The 27,887-nt window shown below is 43.5% G+C and overlaps 1 protein-coding gene across 3 annotated transcripts in view; it reads left to right on the top strand.

The window, feature by feature from the left end:
* The first annotated feature begins 1,308 nt into the window (after positions 1 to 1,308).
* Positions 1,309 to 27,887, top strand: part of LOC108936376 (voltage-dependent calcium channel subunit alpha-2/delta-1-like) — a 112,200-nt gene continuing 85,621 nt past the window's right edge. For 2 of the 3 annotated variants that reach the window (XM_029248772.1, XM_029248773.1), the window contains exons 1-3: positions 1,309 to 1,737; positions 17,466 to 17,547; positions 18,727 to 18,843. In XM_029248772.1, the coding sequence (XP_029104605.1) occupies positions 1,643 to 1,737; positions 17,466 to 17,547; positions 18,727 to 18,843 (294 nt within the window). In that variant the 5' untranslated portion in view covers positions 1,309 to 1,642. Of the gene's footprint in view, positions 1,738 to 12,280; positions 12,384 to 17,465; positions 17,548 to 18,726; positions 18,844 to 27,887 lie in introns of those variants that run through there. The other variant, XM_029248774.1, reaches the window with a different exon arrangement.

The raw sequence follows: 27,887 nt of genomic DNA on the forward strand, positions 1-27,887 counted from the left end.
CTTCATTTCAAACAAGAGGGATCTCATGTTTCATATTAACTCTTAAAATACTGATGAGTAACAAAACTGGCCATTCTTTTAGGGTGGATTTTGGGCTGTTTTCAGGATATAAAAGTACTCCAAATATGTCAATGATTCTGTTTCTGTTGTTGTCAGATGCAATACCATAAATTCTTACACCTAATATATTAAGCAAAAAGTAGCTAATTCTGTCAGATCAGTGCAATGTAAATATTACTTATGTCAGTTAAGCCATTGGCTATATGGTCAGAAAACCTTCCCCAAGGACAGGGTCCCCCCCTTCCCCACTAAAAGAGCAGATCAGCAGCTGGGGCACATCTATGAGCCCCCCCCGCCACACCCCAGTATTCAAACAAAGCTAATGTTTCCCCCAGCGTTTGGGTATAACTCCATTCAGTGCTGTTGTTTATACATATTGATCTGCCAGTGTCTAAATTCTTGTGTGAAAAGTGTTTCTTTTGAACCAATTAGTGTTTTACTTGAGGAATACAACCTGCAGTTATGAAATTTAAGTTCCCCCTTTTATCTCTGCATTTTGTACAGCAATGATTATTTCTTTTATTCAGGGACTTTCAGTTCATATTCGTTCTGTTTCTTTGCCTTTGATTAAACTATTTTTAATTAAGGGTCAGTGCTTATTTATCTTTGATGTTTACAACAGATCAGACAGCACAATGGTCTGAGTTTTCTGTTATCACCATGACAAGCATAATTTCACTGAAAGTTATTGCGAGTTGTGTTTGTGATTTGAATTTAACGGCTAACTTAACACGGTTAATTATGGGCAGCATGGAAAAAAGCACCCAAGGTGTCGAAGCGCAGGGAGAGGGGATGTTGACCACAGTGTAAAATGTCCTTATCATTGCAAAGCACAATTATGAAGAGAAAAAGACCTTTTTCTACAAAAAACTCAGGATGCTCTTAGGGCTTTATTATAAAAGGAAGAAGTACAGCATGATACCTGTACTGGTCCCCATCATCTAGAGCAGTCGAAGAGATTTCAGACCCCATTCACACACAAGTCTATTCCTCTCTTCCTCTGAACAGTCACTTTTACTCCACACACAGTTTTGTGTTGAATTACTTCCCCCAATCGCTCTCAAAGGCGCTTTTAGAAGCGGCTATTATTGTGGGTGGGGGGAGGGGGCGGAGCAGCTGTATGATAAAAACTTTAATTTTAAGGGCGGTGTTGCAGTAGCTCTGTCTTCCTTGAATGGAACTGTATCATCATCATCATCATCATCATCATCAGCTGCAGGAGGAGGGTGGAGGTACCCCAGTGAACTGGTCCTGGAGCGTCTCGCGCGGGGAGGGGAGTCGATAACTCGCTGTTATCATCAGATCGTCTTGGCAACAGCATTTCCAGATCGGTGTAAATTCGGGGACGCGCGGAAAACCCACGCAAAGAGAGAGAGCGAGAGAGAGAGAGATTGTATCTGTTGCAAAGTGGCCTCGATGGCGGCTCATCAGATTAGCTAGCGGGGGCAACGGGGCTCTTATCCGCCGGCCGAGCGTCACCACTCGAGCTGCCGCTCCCCGCCGCCACCGCACCGTGGGGGGTCGCGTCGCGCCACGCCGATCGGGGGCTCGCGCCGCCGGAACGGGGAGCCGGGATCGCACCATGGGTACCTGTAGGACCCCCGTGGCGGTGCTGCTGCTGCTGCTGCTGTCAGTGCTGAGCCGGCCGTCCTGCGGCCAGTTCCCCACGCAAGTCGTGTGAGTAGCGCCATCCGCGCGCCTCCTCTTGTCTCGGTCTTTTCGCCTCCTTCCTTTTTGTTTCGTTTGTGTTCTGGTTGTTTGGGTGCTGTGACTGCATGCGCGTGCCAGACGCCGCTGGGGGTCAGAGCCGTTCCTCCGCTCCCCTTTGCTTTGTTTGTGCATCGCTGGAAACACACACACACACACACACACACTACCGAAGACGTCCAACGTGACAGTAACCTTGCTTGCTGCGGTTTCCGTTTGCGATCGCCGCGCGCTCCTTTCCCTCCACAACTCCGTAGTACTAAGTGTGACAAAACGATTTTATGGTCGGTACCGCGGCGCGAGGACACAACTTTGCGCTCGAGCGCTTTGTTCGCCTCCTTCCTCTCCTTACGCCCTTAAATTCTCTCCTAGCGGTTCCGCGGCGACCCGTTACTTGCTGATGAAGAGCAGCCGCTGTCGGTGTGCGACGCTGTGTCACTGGTGGCATCGCGCGTTCCCGCCTCATGATTGATACAAAACTGCAGTCAGTCATGAACGGAGTTACTAAAAACGCAGGTAGACTCACTACAGCGAGGTTTGTAGTTACTGCATATCCCTAATGGATATGTGTATGGAGACGACATATAACCTTGCTTGTCTCTGACTAAATCATACATAATATTATATATGGTTTATGCAGTCCGATGCTATGACACATGGTATAGGAGAGGTGTGTGTGCGGGTGACCGACGCGCTCTCTGTCACTCACCTGGTGAGAAGAGTCCACCTCCCAACTTGTTGCAGACATCCTTCACCTGCGCTTGAAGTTGTAGGCATTATTGTCTAACGGTGAAAAGGCTGCAGGAAACGTAATACATGATGGATGCAGTTGAAAAACGGGGTAAACGTTTGTGGAACATAAACTTATTATTAAATGCTACATTCATCATACATAATTATTTATACACATTTGCCAGTGTTTTGTATATGTTTTGAGCTCTCTTCTGAGCTGTAGTAATTTTACTCGAAGCTCCGTGAAGATGGACCTCAGGGGCTTGTCTGGGAGTGGGTGATTCATTAATTTGGGTGGACCAGGTCTGCTCTGACTCCTTGCATGGAAACTTAATATATCAACAATCAATATGTCTCTGGCTGCCACAATTAGAGGAGCCGGGCTCTCGACTGTGGGACCAGAAATATTATGCAGGGTATTTAATAGCCTGCTATAATTTCATTGTAATTGCACAGTTAAAATCATTCCGGGAATTGTGCTCCATGTGAATTGTACGTGGTCTGAAAATAGCTTGAAGAGACTGTAATGGCGGGGATCTAATAGCTGGACAAAAAAAAATAATAAAATGAAGTAAAAAATTTAGAGCAGCGAGAGGATGCGTTTCGAAAAGCTACTGTCTCCAGCAAAAATAAAAATACTCGGAACAAAGTAACATTCCTGGGCTTGGACTTCACAGTGTTTGTCGTATTTTGTACGGGTCGGGCCATGGGATCTCGTAGGGTTCGTAACCGCAGCCTTGCGCTTCGCCTGTAATCTTGTCTGGAAGGGGTGCGAGTTGTGGCAGGGGGTTGGTGGGGGATGTGCGGGACGTTCTTACTGCACCGTGGCTGGGGGCCCGTAATTAACATCATGGAAATGTGAAAGGTAACACAAGTGTCAGTCTGCTCTCCCAGAACACGCGTGTCCATGTTGGCTCCGCTCCTCTCTCGTGGCTGCGGACGGTTTTTACCATGACCTCTGCCCTTTCGCTGGGCCGAATAGCGCGGTACAGGTCAGGGGTCGTGGGAGCTGACCCGTGTCGATGGAAAAAGCGGCTTAACAACGTGCGCGGTGCTCCACGCTCCTGCTGCGCCCTCTCGCTTTATTACATAAGATTGCTGAGGAGATCCTTGTGCTTCCTGAGTTGGATGGAGAGAGAGGGATTTACGCGGCTTTGTCATCTTCGGCCCTCGCATGTAAGCCGGCAGGAAATCTCCGATTCGCGGGAAAGGGCGGCCAGCGCCTTAGCTGAAGGATCCGGGTGAGAGAACTTATGCTGAGGAAAAGCGAGCACCTGACTGTTCAAAAGGGGGCGCTAAAGCTGAAGCGGGCCACTAACGCCTCTCGGATCACGGGCTTCACCTTACCTTTACTGTATGGGCTGGAATTCCCTCTTCATTTGACCTTTTAAAAAAAAAAAAAAAAAAGAAAATTCTAAGAACTAGATGGTAATGTATCTGAAGTCAGGGCTATTAGCTTGTTTGTTACTAATATGGTATTTTCTTTATTCGTTGTAATGTTTTGCATAATTTCATGTTACAATGGGAAGGGGGGGTCTGTTTTCTTGTTTTAGCGGTCAGATTTTTGCACCAGGTTCGAATTCATCTTTCTGCGCTGGAAACCTCTATTTGGTGGTGGTGGTATTCCTGTTTTACATATCCGAGAGAGAGGGAGGCCAGCGTGTACCCGAGGTCGTTGTAAAGAACCGCGGTTCCAAAAGAGAACCATCCGTGCCGTTGCTGTCTTCTTTCTGTGGATTCTGGGCTCTGATGAGAAATCCGCTGCAGAAACATCAGTTCGGGGATGTTTGAGCACCGCACAAGGACTCGCGCTGAGGCCACATGTTGGGGAAATAGCCTGTACTACTACTGTGACGGCGTATGTCACTTTGACCCAAGATGTCACTTGATTTGCGTCATCTGGTCTCTCGGAGGCCAGGGTTCGAAGCCTGCCGTGATTCGCGCTGAAGACCTGATGTGATTCCCGATGTTCTTCGCAACTGGCCCTCAGCTACCTTTCCACATGGCTATGTAATGATGTGTGTCTGAGCGTTGGCATAACCTCGCTGCGAAAAGCATCGGAGCACATCTATTGGGTCAGCACCGGAGTTCATTAACATAGCCTGCGTCCACCCTCAGTCCATTAATGCAGATTCGCTCAGACACAACTGCTTCCCGTCCGACGGGAAGCGGCACACCTTTCGGCTGCTCCGCCGTCGCAAAACCGCTGGCCTGCGAGCATCGGATCGCACATTTTGGTTCTACCCCTTTTTTTTTTTTTTTTTCCCTCCCCTTCTGCTGCCGTCTCTGAGAGGTTCAATGGAACGCATTCACGGATTCCTTCTTTTATACTTAATTATTTTTAGTCTTCCTCGGTGTAGAATATATTTTTCCAACCTCACCCACCAAATTCCGCACGTGACTTTCGCAACCCCGTGTTTTCCTGTAATGCATTCCAGTTTTTATTTATTTAATGGCACCAATGAGTGGCACGGTAAATCGGAAGAAAATTGATTTATTCTTTAAATGCAGCACCTCGAAATATACGAATACATGAAGTCTAAGTGGCAAAAAGCAAGACGTATCTTAGATGGGACTGTTTAGTGCCAATACGTCCCCCAAATAAGAGAGATGTTTCTTTCCAGTATAGAGAGAATCTGAATGCTAAGGGCTGCTCTACGTGTCCCTCGGGCACATTCACAGTGACCGGCGTTGGTGCCCCGAGACATATGGTCCTCGTCTTGACCAAAATGCCACTGTACTTGGTGCTCATTCGCCATTGTGAGTCATGGTTAAGTCATCTTATTGCCTGTGTTTGTGACGATACACTGTTGTAGGACATGAAGTGGCAGGTTGCGTAGCGGTTAGATCGACCACCTCGAGGTTAAAGAACGCGGGTTTAAATCTCACCTCCTGCTATACGACCCTTGATCAAGGTACTTAGCCTGAACTGTTACCGTAAAAATCACCCAGCTGTGTAGATGGTAAATCCGTGTATGTGGCTCAACGCTGCAAGCTGCTTTGGGGAAATTTGTCCGGAAACTAATTTCAGCGTAAGTGTTCTTCTGCGTATTGGCATTCTCTCTAGTCTGGCCGTCGTGGTGAAACATCCGGCTGGGAAAGGAGCCACCGTGGCTGCGGCTTTGGCGTTGGCGTTCCTGTCGGACCCTTCCCTGACGTGGGGTTTCTCGTCGAATGAGATACGGATCCCATTGACCTGCCCGGAGCGCTGAGATGCAGCCTCGTTTACAATTTCACCAGTAAATGTCATGTTTGTAAGGGGGAAGGGGAGGAAAAAAACCCTGCAAGGCTGAGCCGGGTGCTCCAGCTGTGAGGAATAAAGACAGTGGTTGTTATCAGTTTTACAGCGTTGTCATAACCTTCAGTAAAACCACTGATTTGATCATAATGCAGCTTATCAAAGCAGCAGCCGCAAGATCTTATTTATCAATTTGTTCATTCATCCTGTCAATCGTGGTTTTTATCCGTTCTTTTTTTTTCTGCCTGGAAATTCATTTCCGCGGTATATTTAAGAGGATGTCGGCAGGATATGTGACACTAATCCCGTAAAAACAGTGCATGAAAATCATAGTTTACGTTGCTGTTGGGGAAACAAATTACTTTGGCTCATTACATGTGTCTAATTCATGGGAATATCAGATACCCCAACCCACCGTGCAACCTATGTTTTAGCGTTCAGTGCTTCTCGGTATACGCGGTGTCACTAAAAGTAGTGGTTAATCTGGATTTCGGCGTAGAATTCCTGGAACTTCTTTCTCTTAAATTAGCAGCCTGTTGTTAATAACAGGAAAGGACTGTGGCATTCATAGCTCGTATATTAATCGCGCTCGCATTTGGCGAATACGCATATACGTTATAAATTTCTATCGTTAGTGTTGCTCCGGGGAACGGCTGGTTGGTTTGTCTGCCTGCAGAACTGTTGCTGCAGGATTTTATATAAACCTTCGAGCCATTCCATACAACCATTTACTTTAAACCAGCCTTGAGCAGGTATTCATATTAATTCAGATGCACTGTGGGTTTGATCATATACACTTATTTTATAACTGTATAGACAACTTATGTAGCTTAATGTGGACATTTCAAAACCCTTTTTTTTCCAGTCACTTCTGCGTCTTTTATACTTAAATCTTTGCTTAATTGCTTTGCATTACAATTTAGACAAGCCAGTGTAATCTTGTCAAAGAAAAAGAGTGCTGCTAGAGGCGGTAGTCTTGCAGCACATCATCCTCTCGAGTCAACAACCCATAATCCTAATGATTCAGTATGTGAGGCCCATTGTGTGCTGGGGGTAGTTCAGTCGTGTTTCAAACATCTCTCGAGTCCTCAGAAAGATTTGCCCTTTCTTATGGAAAAACAGGCCTCTTCAAACACAGCTAATGCCACAAAAGCCAGCGAGGCTCATTGCAGACAGTGTTGCGATGCTGATGTTAATCGCCCGCCCGCCTCCGTGAGGGCATCGTCACGGAAACGGCTTCTCCTCGCGCGGCGCCGAGGTGCTTCGGCCGCGGGGGGATAGGTTTCGGGAAGCCGGAGACGAAGGCAGACGATTTTTATCACTTTGTGTTGCGTTTCTGGTCTGGAGGGACGCTCACCTTGACATCACGTTGAATGAAGGTCACGTTCCGGAACGGTCCGGGGAGAGAGATTGACAGAGACAGGCTGGGATCTGGTGTCCAACGTTTAAATGTCCTCTTTATCCCTGCGTCCGAACCTTTTGACCACAGTTACGCGTTCTGTTTGAAGGCTTTGCTGTACCACCCATCAGTGTACTTTTTAAAAAGCTATTTCTGTATTGCACTTTAAAGCTGCCTGACATGAATTAGTTTCTATGTATATATAAAAAAAAAAAAAAAAAACCTTTTGTCTTGTTACCTGATGTGATTAGTTGCTAATGAGATTTAATAGCGAGGCTCCGGAAGCCTGAGGGAGTTATGAAATTAGGACTCTGTTCTAAATATGACACCTTCCCCGTAATATCCAGGTTGCACTGGAAGTTGTCACGTTACCTTTTAAAACGGCTAGAAGATCATCTTCACACCCCATTATATTTATACTTATTGACTTATCTGATGCTTTCTACAGAGCGATTTAGTGATAAGCTGCTTACAATAATCTACCCATTTATAGGACTAGGTTATTTTACTCTATCAATTCAGGTAACCACCTTGCTCAAGGGTTAAACAGGAGGAGATGGGATTAGAACCCGAGTCCTTCAGGTCCAAAGGCGCCAGTAGCTTTAGCTGAAGTTGCTTAAATGTGTTGATCCCGTTTTCCAGCATCGTTTCTGAGCCTTACTTTGGACTCTGTTTTACTGAGGAAGCCAAATGACCATTTGACGTATGGGGCTATATTTACACATGGTGTCACTGGCAACCCAACTCCACGTGTCACCCGGATTACTGTGCACGGTTAATTGGACGCGACACCGCGGGACATTGATACTGTGGAAGACATTGGCTTTGTCAGGTCATATAAGCACCACGCGAATGACTCTGTGACCTCTCTCAAGGGTCCTGGCAAGGAGGCGACGCGGCCGAGGGGTAGGGGCGCGCGCAGGGTGGGGTCACTTTCACTGCTGCAGCATGTGGTCGTCACAGATTTGGTATCTCGCGCGTATCCCAAGTGTGCGTGCGTGCGTACGTGCGTACTTATTTTTTTGCTGCCTGCTGGGATTGCTATGGTTCATCCTGACTGTTAAATGATGATAAATGACACAAAGATGGATCGCCGTGGTGCTTCAGAGCAGGGCTTCTTTGAAGGAAATGGTTGGTTGTCAAGAAGGTGTCCAGATGCCTGTAAAGATTTTCAGTGGTTGTTAGAAAACCTGCACAATATAGGCAACTGGCTAGGCTCTATTTAATAAAATGGAATAGGGCAGCAAGTGGTGCAGTGGTTAGAGCTTTCACCTTGCATGAAAGGGACCCAGCTTTGAATCCCACCTCCTGCTGTTCTGTCTTTGATAAAGGTTCATACCCTGAACTAATATAGTAAAAATCACCCTACTGTTTAAATGGATAAATCATTAAGTAGCGTAACATTCAAGTAATTTTTGGGGGGAGGGGGCTCATTAAATATTTCCTCCGTGATAATGAATGCTCTGTCTGCATGTTTTTTTCTTTTTTTTTGCAAGCACACAATGACAGCTGATGATGCAATATTAATCATAGTTGTTTTTAAGATGTATTACACATATCAGCCTGAACAAGACCTGCATATGGTTCTGTAGTATAAAAATTTTCCAGTTCTGTGATACGAAACCATGATGCAACACGAGCTGAAGGGTACAAACGTCTAACCTATGTTATGAGCGTGTACTAATTGTATTCATATAGTTATTCATTATAATGAATTTTTTGCACACTTCAAGTAGAGCTGCGGTTTTGCGACGTAATATGAAATTATACTTCGAATTCCCACTGACGAAATCCACCGCTGTTAGAATATACCGATTTCTGATTGGTTATCTTCTGGTGACTTAAGTGTTATTAAATCACAACATATGTTAACTTGGCATTTCCTGGGAGTATAATTATCTAGGATTCTGTGTCATCCCCTCCCCCCCATAACACCTCCCTCATCTTTGTCTGCACTGGTGTAATTTATAGAGCTGTGTCAGACAAATCCTTCTACAGCAGGTGCATCTTACTATTTTAAAGGTTTTCTACATATAGCTCAGTGGCTACAGTTTTTACCATGGTTAAAATAGTGTGGAGTATGAAACGGTTTCTAACATAATTAAAAATGATCATGTCTGCTGGACTGGTTGTGGTTTCTGTTTTAAAGTGTTCTGTGGTCAATGTCAATTCTTTCTGGTCACAAAAAATTTCTTGATGTTCCATCGTCCCCTTGTGTCCTTAGTGTTTAAAGGGATGGGTCCGTTGTCACTGTAATTGAGTCCATCCATCTCATTCAAGAGAATGAAATCTGCCCAACACGTTTCTACGGTACAAAAACCTCAGTCCCATTATTTGTGCCACCAGTGATGGTTCTGGCCCGATTTGCTAAATGGTGATTATGGAGAAACGTTTTATTTTTAATAAAGTTGGGATATGCCTTTTAAAAGATATTGTGCACAGTTTGTTTCATGCATTTGAAAATTAATTCTAAGCCCACAAATACAGCTGCTACTGTTTTATTGCTTTCTACTTTTGATGAATTAAAAACTAATTATTTTCTGGAGCTCGCTGGAACCTGTCAGGGTTATAGCAATGTCCCATGCCTTGCTGCTAATGGGTAATTAAGTGGAGTCATTGCTGTTGTATTGATCTTGTATCAGTCCAAAGGAGCTTGTTGCCTCAAGTGAAAGGGTTGGTCAGGTCAAGTAATCATTTACAGGAACCTTGTTTTTGGCGGTGATTTGTAAAAGGTCTTACTTTGATTCAAACGCACATCTTTTCCCTCTCTTGTATAGGGGATGAACAAAGTCACTGTGGTGGTGTGCTCCGTGGTCAGTGTATCAGAAGTCATAATTAATGTGCTTCGTCACACTGCTTATATAACTCCCTGGCTTAGTACACGGCACGGAGTCTTGGGTGAACCTTAAGCAGCTGACTCACATCAGTAGAAGTTTGACTTCTTTTGGTGCAAAGTGCATTCGATTTTAATAAATTTCATCGGGAACTGAACCAGCGTGTCTTCCCAGTTCTTCTGCAGCAATTCCCAGAGATGCTGAACACTTAAGGGGTTGCTTTGCTTTAAAACACTTCTGTCACCCCATACAAGTATGACCCAGGTTTACTCACTTTTGACTGCTACCATACCTTTGGTGCCAGTAGTGATGACTTCCCTGTGTCTTCATCAAACTCCTGTGATGACCAGGGCTTTCAGATGGATGGAGAGGATGGTGAACTATGACAGTCCCCTTAAATAACTGAAAGACTGAATCTTTGTTGATCAGCACCTATCCTCCACTATGCATGTGTGGAATCACCCTGCCATAGCATGTTCACATAGTAACCTTTTGACATTTGAAGATGGGATCTTGTTCTTTTTTGCAGTGTTATTTTTATTTGATCATCTATATGGATTCTATATGGGTTTTGCAGTTTTTTTAAATATAGAGAAGTCCAAACTGTACTATTTATATAGCTATGTACAGCATTCTAAAATAGGAAAAAAAGGCATTTGAGGTGCAGATGCTGATTTTCAAGGGCAAGTACTGTTGAGTCAAATTTTCCTTGTGGAAGCCACTTTTGTGGTTTTCATGATAATGGAAGGGTGTGGAAGCAGTCCAACATAGCCTTATTAATGTCTTTGGTTTGAGAACATGAGAAGATGCAAGCTTCTCACATGCCCTGAGCCAAACTAGAACCTACACCCACATGTGCAGCTCAGGAGATCTGAAGCACCACTGTTACCCACAGCACCATATACCACAGTTTTATATCTGAAGACTGATAAACCCAAGCAGTGTGTGTGAACTCAGTATTTTCATGACTTTAGTCATGAGGTTCTAGCCAGCACATGGTCCACATTTGTCCTTTAAAGGGTTTAGCCAGGGAAGAACAGAATGGATGACTAACTTGGTGCTTTTAGTCATACAATTGCTAGACATTCCTTCCCAGATAAAGGCTGTTTCAACAGTTTTGCCGTCCTTTCTCGAAACTGTAGCGCGACATAACATGCATCGACTTCATATGTCGGTCTGATTACGTTATAGCTTCAGCAGTCTGTTCTGCAAGTGGAATATTTTAGGAACATAAGCAAGATGAGGGTGAAAGGGTAGTTTAAAAAAAAAAAAAAAAAATTGAAGATTGTCCTTGAAGCCATTATGCTCCACTGCATAACAAGACTTGCAGAGATTGGAGCAGAAGCTGCCAAGTGCCACTGAATTATCTTGGGTCACAAAACATCTTTTGCTTTCCCCGTGTTTCTTTTTCCATCAGATGTGGGCTGTAAACTTTCGTTAGAAAGACCCAAGGGAACAGGAAAGGAAATGGGGGTTGAATCAAGATGTTATCCAGTTTCCGTATGTCATTCCTGTGTTTCCACTTCCCACCAGAGTCCGTTCTTGAATTAATCCTCCGGCATTCACAAACATGCCAGAACACCAGACCAGCAAAGGCTCCCTCCATGGAAGGAATAGTTTTCACATAACTGTGAAGCAGTGGCCATATTTCAGCTTTGTGTCATCTGCTCAAGCGCACGGACATAATCGAGTTCATGTTCCCATTTGACAAAACCTTTGTAGTGACCTGTAAAGTTTTAGAAACCGGCATGTATATTACATGACAGCGACTCGCCGAAAGAGCTGACCCGTTCTTGCGGCTCAGAGCCCTGGTGGCCCGTGAAGCCTAATTATGAGGGATCAGACATGTAGGCACATTGTGGGGCAGGTCTTAATGGTCTGTGTCCCCTCCCCCCCACAGACCCAATTACACCAACCCTCTGAGCTCTGCTCCTCTACAAAGTAGCTGCACTTTCAGAGAGTCAGTCAGCTTGGGCTATTAGGAAGTTTAAAGTTTGAACCCTAGGAGAGAAGACCTAGTGTCGCACACTAGGACGGGCAGGTAGTAAAGGGAGTAGGAGTGTAGGGATCATCCTCTACAAAACAAAATTCTAGAAAAGAGAAGACTATCTAATATTAGTTTAGGTGTTGGTTAGGTGAGCACAGAGCTTGGCATTTTCTCTCTGGATGTTTCACCATCACCAAGACGTCACTAATCTGGATGAGGATGTCCAGTAAGACATTTAAGTGGACATTTTTCTCCAAAGTGACTTTTGTGAAGTTACAGTTGCTTATTTATGCTGCTTGGTAGCTCTTACTGTTTCAGTTCAGGGTAAAAGAGTACCTTGTTGAAGCTCACTACAGCAGATGGTGGGATTCAAACAGAGGTTCTTTAGCCAGGGGGTGCCACTTCTAACCACCACAGTACAACTGGGTAAGTACAACTGTGCACGTTATAAACAAAAGCTATGCAGACAATGAAGCAACATCTGGCCAGGGGTTGTCCAGAGCTTTTTTGTACAGTCACGTTACCATCTCGTGCTGGCTGAGAGCACACGTCATCGCAGTTCTATGCTTTGCGGTTGTTTTGTTTCAAGCTTGGTACGCGTGATCCCGCTGGCGTTTCAGGACGTTTTCAGCCGGGTCTGTGGCGTTCGGCAAACCGACCGGTAGAGGAAGGACCCCGCCCTCCCAAGTCCCAGTTCATGCATTATTCATCCAAGCTTGGCACCATCCTTCTGACGACATGCAGCCCGGGGAGAGGCCCAACCTCAGCATGCAGTGGGTGCAGCTGTGCGTTACGGCTCTGTTCATTCATGTCCCACTCTTAAGAACATTGGGGTGGGCACTGTAACAGCAGGTGAATTGTTCATATTTCCCAGAGGGGCTTGTAACGTGCTGACAGCATGCTGGACTCCTGTTAAGCAGGTACCGCCAGGTGTCGTATGTCTAAATTCATGTTATCTTGCACGAAAACCTAATTGATTTGGTCAAGCTTAATGAGAAAAAAATAACATTTTACAGCTGTCAACAAAGCGGCCAGGAAACTGAGGAACGTGTGGACCCAATCGCAGGAGCTTTCAGGGGCAGGTGCGAGTCTGATGCAGGTGGAGAATCTGATGTCGTAGTCGAGGAGGCGATGCGAGTGTCGGGAGACGTGGACTTCAGAAACGGGGAACGCGGGATGGGGAAGGCCGGGAAGGTTGTCATGGGTTCACTCTTGAGTCCAGGAGATACAGGTTTCTCAGATGAGATTTCGCAACAAGGGGGTGCAAGTACGGCTTCTTTATACCCTGCTGCTTTGATTTCGGGCAGGTACGGATGTTCGGGGGCTGTGTGGCTGTATATTCACCTTGTTTAATTTCACAAAGGTCTGGCTTCATACTTCTGAAAGGAACATGTAACCCACAGGGGAGTGACCATGTGGAAGGGCTGTGGATTAATTTATATATTTTATTCTCGTAATTACAAAATAGTTGCGAAACAAACTCCCTGTCCAACAAAAGGAATATGAAATGAAAAACGGATCAATAAATAAGAGGGAAAACTCTGGCAAACCACTAAAATTTAATAGGAAAACTCAGATGGACAAACTCAAGAGTTCAAACTAAATGGCTCAAACTCAGACATTTTCCGGAAATCTGTTAACAAATCCCAGAGCTGAGGTTCAACTCAATGTCTCTCAAATTCATCAGGCCTCCTCTCCGTTTCTAGTTTCCGTCTCCCGGTTGTAGAAGGTCTGTATTGTTCACGTGGCCGCACCTGGTGCTCTTTTTCTCCTGACAACTCATTTCCAGGTGTGGGTGGAGAGTGGGTCTGGTCAGGGTTACTGTACTACTTCATACATTCTGGCAGTTGACAGCATTTTGAACATATTTTTGTATCATTTACTTACTTGGCTCTTTTTCTGATGGGTGCTGCCCTGTAAATGCACCACATTTTTAATAGTTAACTGTAAATATAAATGCTGTTTTAGTATTTCAAGTTTTAGTTAAATATACATATTTACACTTTTTAGTGTAGCCTGTATGTGTAGGGCATCACTTATCACAGTGGTTCTACATATTGAATCATAACCTGTAGGCTGTTGCTCCAAATTGTAGGAAGAACTGTAGTTTAGCAAGTTACTTTACGTAAGAAGCTGTCACAGCGGCCACGAGGAGCCGAGCCGTCGGACCCAAGCGCATGAGTTTTATGCGGTGCTGGTTAAACGGGGACAGGCAGAGTCGAGGTCCAAAACAAGCAGGGGGTTGCCAAGGTGCAAATGCCGTCACGGGATGAGTCAGAAGACGAGATTCAAGAAATGATGCAGAAAGTCGAAAGCCAGGTGAGCAGAGCAAGGGGGCATACAAGATGGGCACTGGGCAAGGGAAGCAGGGAGGCAAGGAGACTAGGTTACGGTGGCTATAATGAGGTCCTTTTATAGCCCGTTCCCTTGATTTGCTGCAGGTGCCGTGGTGTGGCTCGTGGGCATGACAACTCTAGAATGATATTGTGCTCCAACCTTGGTTTGGATTTAAATGTTGACCGAGTCTGAAATGATGCTAATTCCATATTTGAATGGTTAAATCTGGGGTTGAATATATTATGCTGTTTTTTGATGCTCTGTGGTCTTCAGTTTTCGTGCTTTTTCTCTGGAGGGCGGTTGGATTCGTTCGTGTGCCATCTTTCGTAGCATATGTTCATGGCATGGTGAACTTGGCGAGCCACCCCTGAAGGCGTCTGCGTGTCAGAAAAGAGCTTGTGGTCTCCCTCTGAACAGCTCACTGTGGTGTGCTACTGGATTTCTGCTCGTCGTGTGCTGTTCATGTATGTATGACCATTAATCTAATTAGTTCTAATTAATAGATTTCTAATGGGCACTTGGTGATATTGCAGACATTCCGAACGTCACCCCGAGGATGTTTAGAGCTCCCTGATCAATGTGGTTACTTCAGCAGTATGTGGTTTTAAGCATAAGTTGCATCTGCACCTTTAATTTTATAGGCCCACAGGTGTGGAGTGATTATTTATATAGTAATTATACAGTTACTTTCCAGCTAGAAACTGTATAAATATTTATCAGAACTACACCTGTTGTGATAACTTTTTGCCCTTGTGTTTGGGTCAGAATTATAAGCTGTTGAGTCATTTACTTCGGTATTAATGTATTTTTCTATCTATATGGTAAACAAGGTACCATAGCATAGATTCATTATTTCTGTCTGTTTGATCAGTTAAATACTATTGAACACTCTCTATCAGCTGCCGTTGTTTGCCGACACCAGGTTAGTGCTCTCAGGACAGCATCCCGAATCAGGGAGAGTAGAGCAGTGTGCGAGAGGCTGACATTCTTCCTTCAGCCTATTGTGCACATCTCCTTTTCCAGAGTTTCAAGACTGGGTCCTTGACGGTCACGGTACCTGTCACCCTCATGTTATTACATACGTTGACATTGCCCACCGCTAAGGCGGTGAGGTACCACGAGGATAAAAGTGACACCTGAGAAAGGCCCTACGGGGGGGACGCGATGCAGGTGTTTGCTTCTGCTTGTCAGTCAGTCGTCATTTGATGCAAAATACCAGTAGCGTTACGGCAGAAGCAGAACTCCAGCGTTTGTATTCACTTTAATGGATTAAATCCCATATGATCCGAGAAACGTTTTGCGCTCTGTGCTACGCTGCAATAAAACTTTCATAATGGTATCGTTGTCAACTCATTTGCTGACAGCCAATTATTTCCTCTTTCATTGTTCATTGTGTTTTGTGCTTTTGTTGAATCTTTGAATATTCCGAATCAACAGCTGATACATCGTGGAAAATCAAAGTATTTAATATTCTTATTCATAGAAGAATATTAATATTTCAGTGTGGGTAAACAGTTTGGTTTCGATTACAGCTGACTGAAATTTATGGATTTGAAGGTATGCAGATAATGGAAAGGTGATGCGCATTAGGTGGACTGTTGTAATTTTAACCAGTTTAAGGGTTAACATGGCATATAAAATCAGTAGATTATATCAAATATATTGTACAGTGTGCAATTGTGCAATAGAATTGAAAGTAAATTGTTGCTAATACAAGTATATATCTTACTGAGTTCATGTTTCCAGTTCTTATAAATGCAGTTAACAATTGCATTCATTTAATAAAAATATGCTGCAGAATATTATCAATTATTTGGTAGCGATAGTTAAAAGATGGCTTTTTTTTTTTTTTTTCCTGTTAGACTGCAGCAGTCCACTGCAGTTTCTAAAAATACTAGTTTAAAAAAAAAAAAACTTGGGTATCACCCAACAGAAGTGGAACCTAGTGATCCTACAGAGAATGATACCTAAGTCTTAGTGAGGGAATATATGGTTTTCTCCAGGGGTCCTAACCAAAGGTGGTTTAAGTAAGGGTGGGTCTTAATCTTTCAGTCACACATAATTATCCCAGACCGTGATTGTCCTCAGACGGCAGACAGCCATAAATCAAGAATAGAGTTAATTCTTATATCATTTGTTCCTGTTATGTAATTTTCAGTTTGGTTGCACGCACCGGGGAGGGGAGGTATATTCTCAGCTCTTGAGCGTCGTACCCGCATGGTGGGAGAACAGCCATAGTGCTTATCCCTGGCTGCTGCCAGCCACTTCCTAATAATGTTTTGTTTACCTGCAACAGGTAATACACCAGGATATGTGATAAGCAGTGGAGGTCAACTTGCGCTTCATAGCTGTCCTACTAAACGTGGGGCAAATTGGCCCATATTTAATACTGCAATCATCTTTTCCTGAGTTAGCAAAAGGAGGTTTTTTTTTTTTTCTTTTTCCCCACCGCCCACCCCCTGCAGCCCTCTCCAAATTCCTCCACACATTTATTTCAAATATAATTTTGTATGTTCGGAGTTCTGCGATCCAATTACATAATCGCTGTTGCCTTTCGATTGCACTGCGAGCCCTGCGAATAAATTAGTGATAGATTTAATTGTGTATGCACAGAAAGAATACATGGATAAAGCATGCGTGAGACAGTGATTCATTTTCATCATTGTTAATTTGATTACTGGATATCATTTTATTAGGTTCTATAATATGATTGGTAGGTAAAAGTCATGCTTTATTCATTAAGTGTCAGGTTTTTGTGCTTCGAGTGTGTGGCCTGCTATAAAAAATTGAAAATTAGTCGAACTGTGCATGTATTTGTTATATAAATGTGTATTGCCTGTGATCATTATCAATGAATATGCAAATTTTCTCTACGCTAATAGGTGAGGGTTGCCCTGCTGCCGTCATTCTGTGTATTGGTGCATTGCTAACATTTTCTGTTCTGCTTCGCCTTCCTGTTCAAAGTGTTCATGAGCTGAATAAAGAGTCGTGATTTGCACAGGAAACAACGGAGAACTTGTGGGTGATGGCCCTTTGGCCTAGAGGGACCCATTCAGTAGGAGTCACAATGGACCATTCCACTGGTGACACATTGGGCTGTGTTCACAGGGATGAACTTCAGATGTGGTTGCATTTCATCTGATCGGGCAACTTTTTTTCTTGTGCCCTTAGAATTAAGGAGTGGGTGGAACAGATGCAGCAGGAGCTGGTGACCCTTGTGGAAACAGCAAGTGGAGTAAAGAGTTTTACCCAGGTGAGTATTGTACAGAGGATGCGTGGGCTTTGGAGATTGCTTCTACGGAATGGACTACACACACATTGACTGAAGCCGCTTGTGCCCGAGCGGGGCCGTGGCGAGCCGGAGCCTAACCCGGCAACACAGGGTGTAAGGCAGGATGGGGAGGGGACACACCCAGGACCAAATGAAAATTAATTATACTTGATGATGTCAGAAATTCAGTAAATCTATAATGTGAGAATCCCCCCCCCCCAACTGACATTGTCTTTTGACGAATTCATTTGTTGCTCCAGAAACCATGTAGACCCCATGAGTGCTACCCCCCCCCCCATGGAGTAAAGAATTCAATTCTTTAACATTGCATTTTGTTTTTGGCCAGATAACGTGTGCTGGAAGGCACTCCTCTACCAGATTTATGGGTTCCTAACAGATCAGTTTTGGGAGGAGCGTCGGTCATTAAAGAGGATGAGGGAGCTTGTCCCCATCTTCTTGCTTTGTTCTGACACCTCGTATTCTCAGTCCTTCTAGAAAAGCCGCACCTTCGGGCTCTGTGGTGTGCAGACATTCCACTCACATATGCAAGTGAATTTTTTTCAATGTCAATTTAGTTTAAAATTTTGGAGAGAATATAGTGTTTAACATTGTGGGTTTTCCTGAGCTATAGCGAAGCGAGTGGCCCAGCAGCTATTTTATTCTTCCACAGGAGAAAAGTTTAATTTTCCATGAGCAAATTAATTCCACTAAACTTATTCAATCAATGCACACTCTTGTTCAGTTACTGTCACTACCTTCTTTCACGTATCTATGGCAACAAGCAACCACAACATGTAAAGCACAGCTGTATTTAAACACTTTGACTAGTTCAGCATAAATCTCTTCTGTTTTTCTAATCATAAAATACAAATTAAGTTCAAACTTGCAATATTAAAGCAACTTTGGTTGTTTACCTAATGGTTTTTGTGTTCATAAACTTACTTAATTAGAGCCCTGCCCCTCGGTACTGTTAATATGGTTTATAGGAACTTCTGTAATAAAAATTAATATATATTAGATATATAGATCTAAACTTTGAGTGCCGTTGGTATGTACCGTGTATTGGAAAAAAACTTTTTCGTACCTGAAGCATAAAATATGTTCAGGTGCTATGCGTAAACTTGTAAAATCTTTTTACTTTTTCTGGTCTCTTTTCCATAGATTTTTCTGAATAACAGGAAGCTCTACAGTGTGGAAACAAATTATGCTGGCCAGCTGGTGGCAAGTGCAGCCAGGAATATAGAGAAGTTGCTACTCAAAAGATCGATGGCGTTGGAGGTACGTATGCTATGAATTATTTGAAACCCACTTTTTCTCTCCATAAATCTGAATATTTTGATTTGTAGAGTGACCCCTGTGTAGCCCGTGACAGTGAATCTACCATGCAGTTAGACCGTTGTTTTGGGGATTCTGCTTAATAGGTGAACAGCAAATGAGTTTTTGTTCTGTTGTGTTAATTCCTAAATATGTTGAGAGAATAATTTAGCAAACCATGTAACTTAGCGATTATTGCAGGTTAACTCCAATGTTTTTTTGGACAGTATCTGCACAGCAGGGATTTAACCGTATTCCTGTTTCCCTTCAGACCTTTCGAGTTCATCACTAGTTTTTTCTTGCACATCTGATGACCCTTTTTTCGATTCATAGAACCGTTAAAGTTCACTTCTTAACTACTGCGCTGGGGAGATGAATGATAGTTCAGTCGGATGTATGTCATTGAACCATTGGGCTTTCATGGCATATTTAAAAGTCAATAAAATGAAGAACTGTTCGTTGTTGATTAAAGTTTCCCAGAGCTGCTTGACTAGAATCTTGTTACCTTTTAATTATGTACAGTTTTGTTCTTTGAAATATGCTTGTAATTGACTTTGAGGATGGAATTTTAACAGATTGATTGGAAAAATATTGCAAAAGCAAGGTGTATGTGTCATTTAGGCCAATTTGCATTGCCTGTCTCGCAATGATTTGAAGCAAGGGAGTATTGGGGGCTGCCATATGTTTTCATTATTTCTTATGTGATGTGCTGTTCAAGTGAAACTGTAACTCTGGTTTTCCCTTAATGTATGGCTTTGTGAGGAGTTTTAGGTTGTTACTCAGCCATTCACCGGATCCTTTTTCTCGAGTGTATCGAGAGCCAAGCAGGATAGGCAACTACTAGACGAGTTTTAGCTCTACTTTGGAATATTAGAAGTGCTTGCAAAGGTTGAACGGATAAATATGTTTATTTCCGGAAACATAAGCGCCACAGAGAAAACTGAGAATTATTGTTTTAATTGGGTTTCAGTTGTTATGTTGTGTATTTTTTGTAGAAGCAGTGTCGAAAATGCCATTACGCTGTTGCACAGTGGACTTTGGAAGCTGGTTTTGTCTATATATCTTGCCCTGTTGGTCTCATGGGAGCAAAACTTAGAAATAGACCACAAGTTACCCATGATCCTCTGTGGTACAGCAGTCCCCATGATTCATAGTTTTAAATATAAAGTGATGGACGTGACATGTCAAACTAGCTAAATGAGATGGAATATTGTCATAGCCATACTTCTACATTCATTCATTTAGCAGACGCTTTTCTCCAGAGCAGCGTACATCTCGTAGGAAATATGTGGGCATTACATTAGCAGAGAGACATAGATGCAGACACGTGATTCTAAAGTAGTTTCTTTCTGCAACATGAACCAATGTACGTCCCACAAGTAGCTGCGTAAAACTTCATTCGAATATGGATGATTCCTAATCACTTCCGTAGTAATTTTTTTTTTTTAATATATAAACATTTACGTTACATTAAAGGAGTAGGAATTGGTATTTTTTGTAGTCACAAGCTTATTGTGGGAAATGCAATATAACCAATGTGCTGTAACCCTTAAGTTACATTATTTGGGAACAAACCCAACAGTCACAAGTGAATCCGTGTCCTCGTTTGAGCTTGCGTGGACAGATCTCCCTTCTTCCTCTCCCACCTTCTCGATATGTTCTCTTGACCTTACAATTTCATTGTTGTGATGAAACCATATAGTTTAAGGATGATCACTGTCATTCCGAAAAGGGATGTTTGTGGTAACCGCTGCTTGGTTATCCCAGTAATCTTTCTCATACGCAGATGGAGGGAAAACTGCACATTTCCGGTGTCTCGTTACACGGTAGCCAAGGGCTCGTGTTTTTAGCAACGCTGTTCCAGAAGCTGGAAGCGCACCAGCTGTGCACGGCAGACGTCTGATCCCTGTGGGTGCTGTGACCACGAAAGAGAAATTTACAGCCACGTCGCGTACAGGAGGCTCTCGGCGAGGTACCGCAGGCGCCAGGCCTTAATTAAAGGATAACGACGAGGATTCTGAAGGCATGATGAAAAGCTGGAGCATGAGTCAAATTGCTCCCTCATCTGCTGGCAGGGGCAGGCGAGTGGAAGTGAGGTGTCGTCTCTGGCGCCGTATGGTGTGACAGATGCCACTCGTTACTTTCACGAGGTGGCCTTCATAGCTCCTGGGCGTGGACACCCTTCGCAGATGTGCAGGCTTCGTTGAGCCTGACCATTTTCTTTTTTTTTTCCTTTGGAATTCTTCTTCAAATTGTGACCGCTCATTAGTGACAGCGCGGAAGAGACGGTGCCAAAGTACTTCTTGATGTCTGAGTTCGGACATTTTAGCTACGTAGATACGATTACGTAGCGTCACACTCCTTAATGTCATAGCTACCTAAATACAACAATTGAGTCGTATTCTAGCTACGTAAATACAACACACGAGTTATACACCCTTGACATTATAGCCTCATAAGTGCGATACCTTGCAGTTGTAACCCTTGACATTGTGGTATGCCTTGTAACAGGGTAGCTGACAACATAGCTACATAAATGGCACAGTTCATACCCCCTTACATTGTAGTTGCGTGATGTCCACACTTCAGTCATGCTTTGCGACATCAAAGCTACCTGCATATGACAAGCCGTATTCCCTGAGATCATTGCTACGTAAATATGGCGACGTCGTTCAACTGTTATGGCTAGGCCCATAGTACGATGTGCTGTTATGAAGTGTGAAGTATTGTCTTTTTCTCTAGGTGCTGGTTTTGGGTTTAATGTGAGTGTGAGTGGGTCACAAAGGTGCTGGGAAGGTGCATGTGCATGTGCCCCTAACCTTCCCATTAGCAGATAGGTCGGCAGCATTTTTCCGGAGGTTGAGGGCACGCTGTAACCCCTCTAGCCCCAGGCTACTGAGAGCAATATGTTTTTATCTGCACAAAGCTTTGCGCCCACTGATTGCGGAATAGGCTTGGGGCTGCTGCGACCCTGACCACAATAAGCCGTTGCAGAAAGAGAATGAGTGATGTTCACTAGAAAATTATACAAAGGCAGTACTTTGTTCTACAGTGTCTCTGACTGGGATATGTGATGAAAGCATGTGTAAATAAACAGGCCCGAGCTTCTTGTAAATCTGCTACTTGAATAAAGCTGCAGAAAACTGCAAAAGTATTTGTTCTCAAACACTGAGGATTCCACCACCCTCCCCACCCATGATCCAGATTGTCCTTTTATCTGAAAGAAAAATCACGCATGAGTCACTTGGTCCCTTTTTCCTTTGATGGTTAAGTTTCCTTATTTTTTCGAACTGTGAGGATGCCGGGGGAATGGAGATCTGCAGGCATCTGATCTGCGGTCTCATTTATATACTGAACACGAGCCACATCTAGGGAACACATTTAAGTCACTGTAACTTACTGTGTGGAGATCATTCAGGTCAGGAAAGCCAGAGCTCCCAGCTCAGGGACCCTGTCATTCTCCAGCAGCTCGATCTGGATTTCGTCAGACTTTCTCTTCCTGTGGCACCAAGTGGGCTTCTGTACTACGGTTTCTCATTTTAGGTAGTGGCATGCATTACAGCAGAGCTCCGTGCGTGTGTGTGTGTTTAATTTAAACCAAGGCACTGAAAGGCCCTTGAATGTTTGCATCACTTCTCAGCTGATTTGAAATATCAGTCAATGCCAACCCTTCAATCTTCCAGCTGCATGGCAATGACTTGAACCACCTGCTATCTTGGTAAACTCAAACCCAGCTGTTCAAAATACACCTGCAGGACAATGGCTTTATCCAATAATGGGTAAAATCAGCTTTCACCTTGCTGTAGTGATTATCTCTGGTTATGCTAAATAAATGCTTTTTTATATGCTCATCTGAACTTCGGGATTTTAATTTTTTTTTTTGTAATTTCTGGACAGAGCATCTTAAATATAGCTGTTCTGAGGTCAATATTCTGTTTTTGGCTGGCATACACCTTTGTAACTCTTAATATCAAGAAGCTGAAAGCCACCTTGGACTCAGACAGTAATAATATAGATATTCATTTTGTTCTCTTTTGGTTGAAAGTGCTTGGGGGGGCTAATACATAAAAATGTATTGATGGAAATGGTGATTTAATTGGCTTGAAATGTTTTGGTTGACGTTGCTGATTTGTTAGACGTACACTTTAATGATGCTGATGCAATTGCAGACTTGATATCCGTAAGACTCACTGGTTTGTATTTTACTTACATTTTTGTAGCCTGCTTAAGTCTTTCAGCTGGCAGGGTTCCAAGTGGGGGTGGGGGGTGCTGTTGTAAATTTTGCAAAGCTTTCAATTTACACCCCGCCCAAAAAAAAAAAAAAAAAAAAAAAAACAGCTGCTCGCCTAGCAGGGAGTTTTTGCTGAGTTGCAGAACCATTCTTTTCATCTGACATCTACCAGTCACTTAAGGCTTCCATTAGCTGCCCAAGGAAGGCACAGGTGAGCAACATGGGCAATGGTTAAGGAACACATGTTCTTTGATCTGGGGACACCAGGCCAAAGGACTGTTTGCCAGTTACTCACACAATTACTCCAGATATCCGTCCACGTTGTTGCACCAGTTTACAAATTAAATAAATCATATGGTTTTGAAACCACTTACTGCTATATATAGATGGATGAATGGATGGGCTTTATTACTGCCAAAGCAAATTGATCCAGGTGGCCACAGCATACATATAACAAAGCAGTGACAAAAGACATGGGAATAAATAAATATCACACCGACACAAGTGTATAATTGCGCACTGAGTTAATGACACTGCCTTTTTGGCTCAGATTGGTATATGTTGGTTTGATGCCCAAACACTTCATTTGTTTGAAATATTTCTGTATCAAAGAACGCCATTGTGAGAACACTCTGCTCTTATTTATAGGTAATAAGATTATATCTAATTAATGTAATTTTTTGATTGTTTTTCCATCCATCAGTCATGGCATAGTCAATGACTGAATGTAATTGTTCATAATTCATGCTGCTTTATGTATATTTTAATTCGTCCCTTTCCTCATACCTAGTGATATTAAATATGGGCCTTCAGTTAGAAGTTTTTATTAATTTTTTCTGCTATACTTGGTTCTGATTTTATGTTCTGCTAAATGTGTTGAACTCTTCAACTGCATTAAGGGTCCATTGCACCATAGTGGCATTGTTGCGGAGTTGTTTCTTGACATCCTAGGGTTCCCGAAGCGCACGCATACAGGGTCTTTTACCCTCCCTGAATTCCTGCTATGGTGGACTCTTGCTGCAGGGTCTGACCTGGAATTCAGGCTTCCATGTGGCCCTGGACTCTTGCTATAGTGACGCTTTCCAGAGCAGAAGCTGCCAGAAGAGCCTTCAGTTACTAAACTATTCCGTCATTATGAGCCGTGAAGGATGCGAGAGAGCATTTCTTTTGTCGCATTGACATATGTTGTCACGTTCACATCGGTCTGCTTTCTTTGTGCATCGCACATCTCAAATTGTTCTTGAAGCCTGGGATGGCCTGCAGGTTGGTCAATTCATGGCTATATATATAAACTTTTTTTTAAAATGCATTTTCATTTGAACTTCCAGAGTTGTTATTCATTAACGCACGCACATCATCTGAAACCACTTGTCCCATACGGGGTTGCGGGAAACCGGAGCCTAACCTGGCAACACAGGGCGAAAGGCTGGAGGGGAGGAAACACACCCAATCTGTTGCAAGTACCCCAAGTGTGACTTAAACTCCAGACCCACCGGAGAGCAGGACCCTGTCCAACCCACTGCGCCACCGCCACCGCGCCCCCCCATTAAGTCATTCTGAAAAACATTGGAGGCTTTCATGTATAATTTAGGGGAGTAATATCGCACATACAGCAGCTAATAATTCTCTGATATTCTAAGGGGCATTTATTTATTTATTTGTTGTACTTTTTTTGAGCTTGTGCCTGTGTCATTTTTGTGCAAGAGGCGCAGCTGGGCTTCTAGGCCTGTCACCGTGGGGCAGGAAACCCTGAGTGAACGTGACCTGTTGTCATTAGCATGCGTGTGCATTACCCTGTGACCACCCGAGCCTGCATCTCCAATTACATGCCTTATTACCCCAGGCCATTTCCAACAGCTGGGCAATTGTAGCACCAGACTGTCGAGCCTGTGACTCCCGTTCTAGGGCTGCACCATTTTTACAGCTTCCTCTGTTGTATAGTGCTGTGCTGCGAATGGATCCGAAGGATATTTCTGCAAAAAAAAAAACAAAGCTGGGTGGGTAGGGTTGTTGCTGTATACATTTCATGATTTATTGCATGCAGCCAATTTGATGCGATTAAAGGCTTGCTTTAATTCCTGCTAATTGCACCACCTTTGATTCTGTGCGAATTCACTTTGCTTCAATAATTGCAACGAGGAGGTCGCCTTCTTTTTGAAAATCTTTGCGACCACACGGTTTATTGGACCCCACCTGTGGGCTGCAGTTGGTTTTAAACTGATACATTTTCTCACCACTTCTTAGAGTATTGACAGAGGTTTAGTATTTTGTGTGTGTATATAGTATAAATACATATCATATACATGCATTGTATAATTTGTATTTTGAGATCTTGGAATCTGTGATATGTTTGAATGATGAACAAACCATATATTGTGTTCATTTGCGACCTGTGATTGAAAGGTAATCAAATGATCTTGTAGCTCATGCTTTTTTCAATGCAGGAAAAAAAGATCTATACAGCTAGGTCATTTTTATCGGAGGGCAAGTCTCTTAAGGCTCCTACAGTAAGGGATGGGATTCGAACTTGAGTGCTTTCAATGGAAGCCCACCGCTCTAGATGTTATGCCGCCTGCTGCTTGTAGTTAACAACTCAAGTGTAGCAGAAAAATTGGGTGAATCCAAGGCAAATTCCAGTTTCACATGAGCTGTTGTGTGTTGGATGTTCATACTCGGAGTAGAAGTCCTGTCCTGCAGGGGGTTAGTACACCAGCGGGACACGAACAGCGAGTGCAGAGCACCCTGAAGACAACGCGGCTGTTTTCTTGTTCCGCTCCTCCTTGACAAGCCAAGGCAATGCATATTTTGTGACCTTAGTCAATAATGCATCTGCATTTTTGGTGTGGGTGGTTGCTTTGGCTTTTTTTTTTTTTTTTGCTTCTCCAAGGTAAAGTAAATGCACCAGTCCAATATTGTTACCAGGACAACATCTATGACCCCAGGGAAATTCCAGCTAAAGTAAGGAGTTACAAACTGCTGCCTAAAAAAAATAATTTTAACTTTTTCCTAAATGAGGCTGTATACCACATTATGGTACAGTATCTACTGTAGTATAGTATGTAGTAGGACAGCTGGTAGCGTAGTAGTTAGAGCTGCTGCCTTTGGACCCAGAGGTTGCAGGTTTGAGCCTCACCTCTGGCTGTCGTACCCTTGAGCAAGGTACTTATCCTAAATTGCTCCAGTAAAATTACCCAGCTGTATAGATGGGTAAATAATTGTAACCTCAACACTGCAAGTGGCTGTGGAGAAAAGCATCAGCTAAATGAATAAATGTAAATGTTGCTTCAGTTATGGCCTTGACAGTTTCTTCTTCGAATCTGTTGCCGTACAGGTGTCACTTCCACGCACGAAACTTGCTCTGGATCATGCAATCCTTTTTGGGCAGCTGCCAATTAAAACCGGGGTTTGTATGAATACGGTTTTACCTGTTTTGATGCACTGCGCAGGCTATGTTGTTTTAGTCTGTGCAAAAAAATAAGGAAATTCAATACGCTCAGCCATGGATCTGTCTGTGCTGCGAAGCAGAGGAAAGACCGGGGATCTGCCTGTGTGAGTCAGACTCTCTCATCCATTGATCTTTTTTTTTTTTTTTTTTTTTTCCCCACATCCCCGATCTATTTCTCTACCTCTGGAAGGTCAGCGGTTGAAGCATCATCAGAGGCATTTGCAGGCGCTGCGCCGTATTTGTCGGCACACGGCGGTCACAAGGAGACGCTCGGAGGTCTTTCGGAGCAGGATGTTTCAAAAGCCACGCTTTAGAGCGTTATTTATTGTGAACTTCATTCGTTGAATAAGGAGCTCTTTGTGTTCATCTGAATTATTAATGCCAGGCTCTGTTTGAGGTAAAGGCGACATGCTGTCTTTTGCTTTCCTCTGAGATCATCCTCATTCTTTATAATTTTTTTTTCCTCCCCCCTCCATGTGATTCTAAGGGAAAATAATAATTCTGAATACCTGGCTGTGAATGGGAATTTTTTTTTTTTTTTGGACAATAGAATAGCTGATACTGTGTTTACTACAAAATCATATGGTTTTGTGGTGTGGCAGTTTTTTTTTTTCTTCTGTGTATTGCATACTGTTTTTTTGAAGAGCATCTAAATTGAGAGCAGATAATTAATGGCTGCAGTTTATGGATGGATGAGTCTCATTATTGCAGACTTTCAGCTTTTCTCTTCCTGGCCTCCATAGTTATTTCTCTTGCATTTTGGGGCAGAATAATATTCTTCTACCAGACTTATCGTGTTCTTGAAAATAAGCCTTGCTGCTGTGCTGGTATTTATTAGCTCTCCAATGCCTTTGCCCAAAGCGACTGACTAACATAATATAGTACGCATACTGTAATTTACAGGGGTTTACCCATTTATAGAGCGGGGCAGCATTTTGCCGGAGCACTTCGGGTTAAGTGTTTTGACCAAGTGTACTACAGCAGGAGGTTTCAAGATTCAAACGTGGGTCACTTCAGTATAGAGCTTAAACCGTTATGCTACCTGGTAGTCCTTATGTAGTTATATAGATACACACACACACATTCTCTGAACCGCTTGTCCCATACGGGGTCGCGGGGAACCGGAGCCTACCCGGCAACACAAGGCATAAGGCCGGAGGGGGAGGGGACACACCCAGGACGGGATGCCAGTCCATCGCAAGGCACCCCAAGTGGGACTTGAACCCCAGACCCACCAGAGAACAGGACCTGGTCCAACCCACTGCGCCACCGCACCCCCCACGTTATATAGATTCTTTGTGATAAAAATCTATGTACAGTATGTGTAAGTGC

The sequence above is a fragment of the Scleropages formosus genome, chromosome 24, assembly GCF_900964775.1.
Source record: "Scleropages formosus chromosome 24, fSclFor1.1, whole genome shotgun sequence".
In the NCBI taxonomy this organism is placed as follows: Eukaryota; Metazoa; Chordata; class Actinopteri; order Osteoglossiformes; family Osteoglossidae; genus Scleropages; species Scleropages formosus.